Source organism: Sinocyclocheilus anshuiensis, unplaced genomic scaffold (assembly GCF_001515605.1).
Source record: "Sinocyclocheilus anshuiensis isolate Anshui unplaced genomic scaffold, SAMN03320099.WGS_v1.1 scaffold2082, whole genome shotgun sequence".
Taxonomy (NCBI): Eukaryota; Metazoa; Chordata; class Actinopteri; order Cypriniformes; family Cyprinidae; genus Sinocyclocheilus; species Sinocyclocheilus anshuiensis.
The window spans coordinates 199,719-209,653 of NW_015555845.1; the positions used below are offsets into that span (position 1 = coordinate 199,719).

The 9,935-nt window shown below is 36.7% G+C and overlaps 1 protein-coding gene across 1 annotated transcript in view; it reads right to left on the minus strand.

The window, feature by feature from the left end:
- Nucleotides 1–2,247: 2,247 nt before the first annotated feature.
- Nucleotides 2,248–9,935, minus strand: part of LOC107675609 (GMP synthase [glutamine-hydrolyzing]-like) — a 36,814-nt gene continuing 29,126 nt past the window's right edge. The window contains exons 14-15 of the mRNA XM_016470012.1: nucleotides 4,209–4,381; nucleotides 2,248–4,129 (exon numbers count right to left, since the gene is read on the minus strand). Of these exons, the coding sequence (XP_016325498.1) occupies nucleotides 4,028–4,129; nucleotides 4,209–4,381 (275 nt within the window). The 3' untranslated portion in view covers nucleotides 2,248–4,027. The remainder of the gene's footprint in view (nucleotides 4,130–4,208; nucleotides 4,382–9,935) is intronic.

Genomic DNA, 9,935 nt, shown 5'->3' on the forward strand with positions numbered 1-9,935 from the left:
TCTGGGATCTCTGAAGATTGCATAAGACAACTGATCAAAGCTGCTTTCAATGTGGATTCACATCAGGGTCAGAAAATAACCAGGGCTCAAGGTATTATGTTACAAAGTGGCAAAATGACTCGTTTTTATTATTATTTTCATAATATTAAATGATTTGTCTGTTTAGTAATGGGATTAGTACCACAATGCTTTTGATGACAAAAAAAAAATCTAGGTTTAAAGGATTTCGACATATTCTACTGTTAAACATTTTTTTTTTTCTTTTTGGAAGAAATGAATACCTTTAGTAAGCAATTAAATTGACAATATAAAGACAACCAGTCAATAAAAAACTTTATTTATTTATTTATTTTATTTTACCAACCCCAAATTTTTGAATGGTATGTAAGAAAAGGACAACATAACTCCAACATTTTGGGGGAAATGTCTTCATATATCATTTTGATATTTTTACGAGCAAATGATTCAAAAACAATACAAATAGATAATTCATTTATTATTTTAAAAATGTATTATAATAAATGCCTTCATATATCATTTTGATATTTCTACGAGCAAATAATTCAGTTATACAATACAAACAGATAATTCATTTATTATTTTAAAACATAATAAAACATATATATATATTGTAGAAATTGCAATTTCTGACACTTCACATTATGTTCTCAGTTATCAAAGTCATTGTAGAATGGTCTACATGGATGTGCATGGACAATTGTATACAAGATATAGGCAACCATATATTTTGTTTGTCTTTGTCTCACAACATGCCAGAGAACTTTAAGTTTGTGGTCCATGGCTTTTATGTTTACTGCATTATTAATATTTTATCTCTCTCTCAATTCAATTCAATTTCCCTCTTGCTCTCTCTCTCTGTAGACTTAGTTTGTCTCTAAAGATCTCTCCAAGAAGTGAAACAGTAAAAAAAAAAAAAAAAAAAGAATCTCTATATTTTTTCAGACATTAAAAACATTTTAATTAAAGATCAGTCTACTGACTGGGACATTTACTGTAGAGACAGATGAAGATGATGGGGTGAACAGCGCCGCTCCACCATGGGGTTTGATTTAATTGTGATCGGCATGCTGCAGCTTGTTCGGTGACAGCACTGGTGCTTGAACCTCCCCTGCTGTTTAGCTCTGTAATAGGCTTGATACTGTATCTTTCCTTTCCTTTGGGATCTTGCTGTTTGTGGATGTGCTTGTCACTACATGTCTTTCAATCAGAACAGCGACACACACCTGAACCCTCTTCCCAGGTGAAAGGGAGAAACACACACAAGCACACGGAGTTCACAAACAACAGCCTGTCACGTTACACAATATCTGCTCCTAACGTTTCGATGAAACATCACTAGTCATTAGTTTAACTCCCAACAAGTTTTAACTGTCCATTTTAGCTGAACATATTGTGTTGACACAGAGGAGGACCTTTGACATGTACATGACAATTGTAATAAAAATGTGTTCAAAAACAGCTGAAGAATGTATGCAAAATGTCTGTGGATTAATTAAGAAATATTTGAGTATACATTGTGGGCTGCAATAGTAACTTGGTCCACTAGTGGGCGCATTTGCCTTTTTTATTGATAAACACCTTATTTGCCACACATAAACAGACAGTAATTTACCAGATTGTCTTAATGACAGAGAGTCCTGATATAATTCTACAAACCCCATGTGAAAGTGGATAATCAAGTCATCTACAACAGTTGTGTTATTGTTATCTAAAACTATTAAAACTTGTGTTCATTAATTGAAGCAAAGCTAAAATAAAAATTATATAAAATCGTAAACATTTAAAGAATTGGCAGCTGAAAAGTATAAGTTGACGTACTAAAATTACTAAAACTGAAATAATTCTAAATGAAAATATTAGATCGAAAAATACAAATTAAAAACAACATAAAAAAGAAATAAAACTTACACAAAAATATATGAATGAATAATACAATAGTATATACAAACTAACTGATTCCTAGTTGCTTGGGGGGGAAATATGGAAATTAATATTGCACTTTTCCACCTTATGAAATATTGCATATGGTTATGCAAGGATTTATCAGAACGTTCCTCGTGTCTCTTACTCCGTAATATCACTCATTTCTTTCACATGCATGCATATACTCACTTTGCACAAAAAGTATACTTATATTTTATAGTATTAGGTATTTTAACCGTTTTATTAACTACACCAGAAGTGTGAACCAAATGCAAATTATATATAATTAATCAGTGACAGATCTTGTGATGAGAGAAATCGGAACACGGAGTTCTTTATTAAAGCTCAGTTTGCATTATACAAATATCAGTTTCAAACTGCATGCGGTGGCTTGGTCTGAGGCACAATACTAAGGTAAAACAGCATTGTTCAGGTTTAAACAAAAAAAAAAAAAGAAGGGGGGGGGGGGAATCAACATAGAATTGCATAAATTAAACTGAATATCATATAATATTGCAGTTTACCCACTAGGAATTTAAACGTGTTAGTTGAATTTTTAATAGACAAGTAAAATATACACACGATAAAGGAGACACTGAGAAAAAGACATTAAGAACAGGATTTGCAATTAAGACAAGGAAGTTCATCTTGCATTGAGTTTTTTGCTATCGTGACAACAGAAAGTTTTGAAATTAAATCTTTGAAGACAATAAATACCGAGCATGTTATTCATATCACAACAATTCTCTACATCATAAATTAGACAGAGGGCTGGACACAGATCTCCATTTGAGCCCAATCAAAGCCCCCTGTCTCTATACATAAGAACACGCTTCTGTTAAAGAGTGGAATATTAATAATAATGAGGCCACACACACAGGAGGACTGACTCAAATATTGACAGTGACAGTGGTCCAAATTCAGTTAAGCCCAACTTAGCTCAAAAGGACTTGGCGTACTTTGTGGGATGATGCCCTTCAAGCTTGTGTCCTGTCAATCACCTATTCTTCCTCCCTCTGTAAATCTCCTTTCATTTGCCTTTGGAAACACTATTGCTCTACCTAGAACAAAAAAAAATAAAATACCAAGGCCTTTATTGGTGAAAATAAGTACACTGTCGATCTTACCAGCCCAGGCAAACTCAACTATGATGGTGATGTAAAATGCAAACACCAAAAATTACAAAAAAAATTCTCACTTCTCACTATTTAAATGTCAATAATCCTTTTCTAGAAAATAATGCAGGATAAAATAAAGTCGCATCCCTGAAAAACAAAGTAACCGAAAGGAAAAAAAGAAAAGAAAACAGGCACAAATTTCAGGAGGCCTCCAGATTAGGAGTCTCCTTCACAGCAAAACCTCTGTGATAAACCAACCTGTCCACAGCGTAAGAGCGGCATTTAGCAAACTGTCTGATCTCATCTGTATTTGGCAAATAAACATCGATTGGTCACGTTTAAGGAGCTACTACTGCTAGTCTTTACCTGCCACTTCCATAGAAGAGTTCAGGCAAGAAATCCAAACCGAAATCAACACTGCACAAACTGAGTTAGTGAAAACAAGTTTATCTTAAAGGCAAAAAGCAGCAACACTTGGAACGTAACCCTTGACCGAGTGGATTTGCTTAAAAAACTGCTTTCTTCGTGCCATGCTGCACATGGACAGTCAACTGCCCTAAAATGATCTTTGACCTTCAGTGGCTACAACAGAAAGTACGGAGGAGTGACCAGTCACAATGCATTAAACACAGAGAGCTGAAAAAAAAAAATAAAATAAGTCAACGTATCATCATTATTATCATCAGTGATGAGGATAACAACAACACTTATAATACCAATATTACAACCGACCCCAGATAATGAGGCGTAACTGAAGTAGCGTTGTCAGTTAAGCGCCAATCACAGTACAACCTGTCATTGAAGGGAATGTTCCGGTCTCAGTGGGACAATGACAGGGCGGCGTGCCTAAAGGGGGTCGTGGGAGTGGAGAAAAAGGGTTTGGGGGGAATGTAGCAGTACTGGGAAAGGGGGAGGTAGAAGAGGAGTCGACAAGGATAAATCAGAGGGCACAAAAGTCCACGGTTCTACTCCCATTCTGTGGTTCCCGGTGGCTTGGACGTCAGGTCATACATCACTCTGGAGATGCCTGGGATTTTCTTGATCTCGTTGACCATCTTGAGAACCACCTGTTGCCAGGGGAGCACGAGTTAGTGTGTGGAAATGACGTAGGGTTTTTATGTGTGGATAGAGGATCTGATCTCTCACCTCTTCAGGGATTTGGTTGTCTGGAGTAGCGGCGATGCCGGTCATGAAGTCACTGGTGATGAAGGTTCTGATGACGACGCACCGTCTGCAGGACGGCTGCTTCTGCAGCGGGTCACGATCAAAGTGCAGTGGGGTGAGGATGACTGGCATCTGGCTGATCTTACTTGAGTAGCCTGGATATCAAGCAAAAATTGATACAAATATATATTTTAATATATGATGTTGACAACTTATCCATTTATTAGGGGTTCAAGTGCATAGCGCTGAAACCCTATTGTAATTGTTAGAATGGCCGAGGATCAGCAATCTCCACGTAAAACTGATCAGGCAGACCAAGTCATAGAGACTTGAAACTTGGAGGGATGGTAGTACTCACACAGTCTACGACGTCACCAAGTCTCACTCCAATCGGCCTGACGGGGGCGCTACAGCGATCAAAAGTACAAATCGCTCATAACTCCTAAACTGTGAGTCACAGCCTTAAGTGTCTTATGAATTAAGTGTCTTAAAGGGGTCCTATTATGCTCTTTTACAAAGTCTTGATCTTGTTTTAAGGGTGTACTAGAACAGGCTCTTGACTTATCGCGCAATATATGTACATGACCTCAATAACTTTTGGTGACGCAATATATCGGCCATTATATTTACTTAAAAATGAATGTCACCATGTTTTGTACATTCCACTTGCGCCTGTGTCTTTTGCAGCTTCTCGTACTTAATGTGGTGTAGTCATGAGGTGCTAGTTCAAATTTAAAAAATGCTTCTACAAAAAACATTTCATCTGCAGATATGATCGTGTTTAGGGATCTGTGCCTTTGTGCATACGGACATCTGATGGCTAAGTAGTGATTGTGTTTTTCAGCAATAGTGTGCACCCTTAATTAGGGCTGCACTATTAATTGAATGCGATTGTCATGTGCATTTTGATAGTAATGCCGGTTCTGTAATCAGCAGGAAATCATCATCACGTGCTTTCAGATGGAGCAGAATTTACTACACACAGCCGTAGTTCACTGACTTAAGTTACGCAAAAAAATTGCAGACGATTTTATTGCGCGATTATGAAATCGAAGAAATCGTTCGCGATACTGAAAGATACGCATGACAATCGCAGCTTCTGTCGAATCGCGATCTCGATTCCATTTCGATTTATCGTGCCACCCTACCCTTAATTTACAGAGAAAATAAGGTCAGGGAAAAATCTGTAGATGGAAAAATCTCCATAAGTTCTTTGTGCATTTTTATTTTTTTCTACTTGTTACTTTGCACGTTTTGTTAGAAAATGTTTATTTAATATTTATTCAAGTTTTTTAAAGTATCTAATATTCATAATATCACTTATCACAATTATTTCTGGGGCAATATATCGCACAACAAAAAGCTGTCATCATGACAGGCCTAACAGGCTCTCATACTAGGTTGTTCGAAAAACACATTATTTTTCAGCTGAATCTGAGGTAACATGAAAAAAATCATGCAGCTTGGCCACTTGGTGGCACTATAAGAGGAAAAAAAAAAACATTTAAAAAATGGCTGTAACTATGCAACCATTTGTCCTATCAACATGATAATCGGAATGCACGGTCTTGGTCCAACGTGCCACAAGTGTCTATAAGGACATTTGTGTATCTCAAAAAACATGGGCACCATTGGCTAGTAAACTAGTGCTAGGTTTTTTGCTCTGGAAACAAAACACTGCTGTACAATTCTCTAGACTCTCTAGGTCAATAATTATATATATATATATATTTTTAATTTACCCTTTGGGAAGCTATAATGGGGTCATTGAGAAAAAGGGCCTATCCAAATATACCCAAAAGCCTATAAAGCCTAAACGAAAACTCAAAACTTCACGACACCTGGTGAGCACATGCGACAGGTGATTCTAAACAAGTATGCAAAATTATAGGGAGATTGGACCACAGCTGACGCTATAACAGTCATAAACATTAAAAATCATCATATTCTTATGGTAAATTACCTGGATTTGCCCAAAATCCTAATTTAAGTAATTGATTTAGGTGGTTACAGGCTTGCTAAATAATATGTAATGTCTTTTTTCATATGTGCTTAAATGCCTTAAAGCAACACCATGTAACATTTGCTCATGGTTCCCCCATGCGGTTGATAAGCGCAATTGTCTGTTACCAGTGTCGTAAATACTGTTGCTGTATAAGCTTCCACATGGGCAGCGCAATACATGTGAATTTGTTGACTAAGCTGACGGAACCGGCGAATGCAGAAACCTCGTTTGGAAACCATGTCCACTGCCCAGGTAAAGTAGCCCGTGTTACACTATGTTCTACAAATATCATTACATAGTTTTATTTACTGTTACTCCAGAATTGAAAACTACGATGACAAAAATAATGGTATTATTTTAGCTTAGTTTTTTTTTTTTTTTGCTCGCATAGTTCGTATGTAGCATTGTTCGCAAATGGTGTAATCTGTATAATAGAATAAAATGTTGTCCGCGCAATCATGTAACCATAATGTCCATAATGCCTTATACATCAGATAGTGTCATAAGTTTCTAAGGCTGTAAAATAACAGAGCCTCTTTATTTGAATAACCGTTCAGACGTGAAGTAACGTTAGACTGGGGAATTCGTTTTTGGATCTTGGGTGTCGAAAACAAACATGGTACACATGGTTACAGCCAGTGTCCAAAAACTATTCACTATTTTGCTTCCTCCGACAAAACCCTCTTCGGTTTCTTTGCTGGCTCTGCTATGGCATTGGTTTTGAGACTTGCATATTAGATCGTTTCGTCTTATAGTTAGCTGTTGGCTAACTCCACCCAGGTTACGAGTAAAATGTGTGACGTATGCTGCAAAGCAGGTCGCACTCTTCCGCTGGCAGGGGACGGGCGAGGCTGTGTACCGAACCGAACACAAAATTTACAGAGTGTGGTTGTAGCCGATAGGAGGCTGCTCAGGTAGCAGTCTGCCGTAAAGCAGGTCACACTCTCCTGCTGCGTGTGCCGTCCCGAACGCAAAACTTACAGAGTGTGGTTTTAGCCGCTAGGAGGCTGCTCAGGTAGCAGCAGCAGTAGAATTCATCAGGTTAAGAGTTGTTCTACCACTGAAATAATTCTAGAGACATTATTTTAAGGTAAAAAAAACTACATAGAGTTGCTTTAAAGCACTTGAACCCTGGTAATCGCTGCTTGCAGCTAGGGGTGTGCGATATATATCGTCTGCGATAATATCGTAATTGTTGTTTTAACGATGTGCGATTTGACATTATCGAGTATTTTGCAAAAACCATTCAAAACTTCCCTACAGAGTGCACGCATACATTACGTGAAGTCTAGACTAGTGTGTGTGTGCATTTAGTGCGTTTTCTTTCACTGCATGATTCAGGCTATTAAAATGCATTTAGAATGATCACAAATTCAAGACATGGCAGAAAATGTATATATTTATATCACTTCATATAGTTATTCAATTTCACACGAAGAGTGCCGTTTTTCTCCAAAAATTACCATGATTACAAATGTGACATTGAATTCAATAAACAATAAGTTAATTAAGAGACTTACGTTTTAGACACCATATTGCTTGTTTTTGCTCTATTTCGCCAACAAAAATCATCCCGAATACAGCCACAGCGCTGTTTTGTGTCTGAGCAACATGACGGTGTTTCGTTCTTGAATGAATCAAACGTTTAAATGATTCGGTTCAATTCGCAATGACTCACTTATTAACAGTGATTTGCTGCCACCTGCTGGCAGTTTTAATTTCAAATTTCGGCTTTTCTTTTTTTTTTTTTATATTTAAATAAATAAATATTGATATCATGTTAATACTGCACATATGATAATTTCCCAAAACTGTAGTAACATGCTCGCAATGCTGTTGTTTGAAGCACGTTGGTTCAACAATATAGGACTGTCATTAATGACATCACCAACAGGTGGTTGAGTAATGAATTCTGCTAATTAACTAATTTGAGATCTCAGAGATGCTGCTGTAATGAACACGGCACTTGATGACTACCTCACAGTTTTTTGTTCCGTCATTTTGCTTAATTTGATGTTTATTTTGTCACAGGTTCCCTCTTATGTCAAACTCCGGGGTTCCCTTAGACACTCAACAACACACACCCAAAAAAAAAAGGTAGTGTGGGAGGTTTTTGAATTCCATAAAAATGGTTTTAGGATTATGTCACCCAAAAATGAAAATTGTGTCATCGCTTACTCACTTGTTCCAAACCGATATGAGAACAATTTGAGGGTGAGTAAAACAATTTTTCATTTTTGCATGAACTATCCAGTTAAGGCCCTTTCACACCAAGGATGATATGTATAGAATTAACTATACAGTTTAGTTAAGAATTAATTATAAAAGAAACAATATTGTTGGAATCACTTTCAGATTTTTTTTTTTTTCCCCAGCTGAAAGAGAAATCCAGGCGACTTTATAGAACTTGAGTATTCAATCCTCAGACTGTTAGCATCCATTGGTATGGATGCTAATATTGTTGTCTTTATAGTTATCGTTCTTGGTGTGAATGACCTTTAGACATCCCAGTCTACAGGAAGTGCCGATTAACAGAAGGTTGTTGTATTCTTTTTGTACAATTATGGTTACAAACTCTCTCTCTGCCTCATTACACTCACATTTTAAGTATGATTCATTTGCCAAAACCGAAAACAGAAAATCAAGCTAAAGATTAATTTGATAGATAGCATTATTCATTTATTTGTAGGGATGTAACGATGATCCACAAGCCGGTTGAAAATAGATTCAAATATGCGACGATTCAAATCGTTTGAGATGCCAAACAAATCACGATACAATTGGAGTAGGAGTTTATATGAATGTATCTCTGAGAGGAACTGACTGTCTTTAGAAAAGTTTACGTGGTATTTTCTTTTCATCTTGCCTCTGAATGATGCATATTAAAGTAGTGTTCATAAGCTAGCTCTGCTTTGTTTACAGCGGTAACCCAGGAAACACTATGGGTGAATTCCAAACGGAAGTGAGCATCCCTATGCCCTACATCCTTCGAAGGGCAGAGCCCTTGAAGTGTGTTCTTTAAAGGGTGTAGGGAATTACTGTCTCATATAAGCTTTTGGAACTCCCTTGGCGAAGGGAATGACTGACCAAATGTTACCTTGAAAACGCTGCGCGTGCGTGCAGCATTCAGCACTCCACCAGTTGTTGCAAATATATATTTCTTCTCATTATTAATATTTTATTCACATTGTCTAATTGTGTTTTATTTACTATTAAGCTTTTTCAAACTAAACTTGCTTACACTACCATCTTAAAGGGGTCATATGATGCGATTTCAATTTTTCCTTTCTCTTTGGAATGTTAAAAGCTCTTGGTGCATAAAGAAGATCTGTAAAGTTGCAAAGACTAAAGTCTCAAATCCAAAGAGATATTCTTTATAAAAGTTAAGAGTCAGCCACGCCTACCTAAAATGGCTCTTTCTAACACGCCCCCACATGTCTACGTCACGATGTGGGAAGATTTGCATAACACCATTGTTGGGAAGGTTACTTTGGAAATGTAATAGGTTACAGATTACAAGTTACCCTACTTAAAATGTAATAGTAGTGTAACTTTTTCAATTACTTTATTAAAGTAATGTAACTGATTACTTTTGATTACTTTTCTACATTTCTAATGAATGTTTATTTGCAACTGTTAATCATTTTCAAACATTTACACCATGCAGGATTAAGTTTACAGTAGTGCTCAACACTGTCAGACTT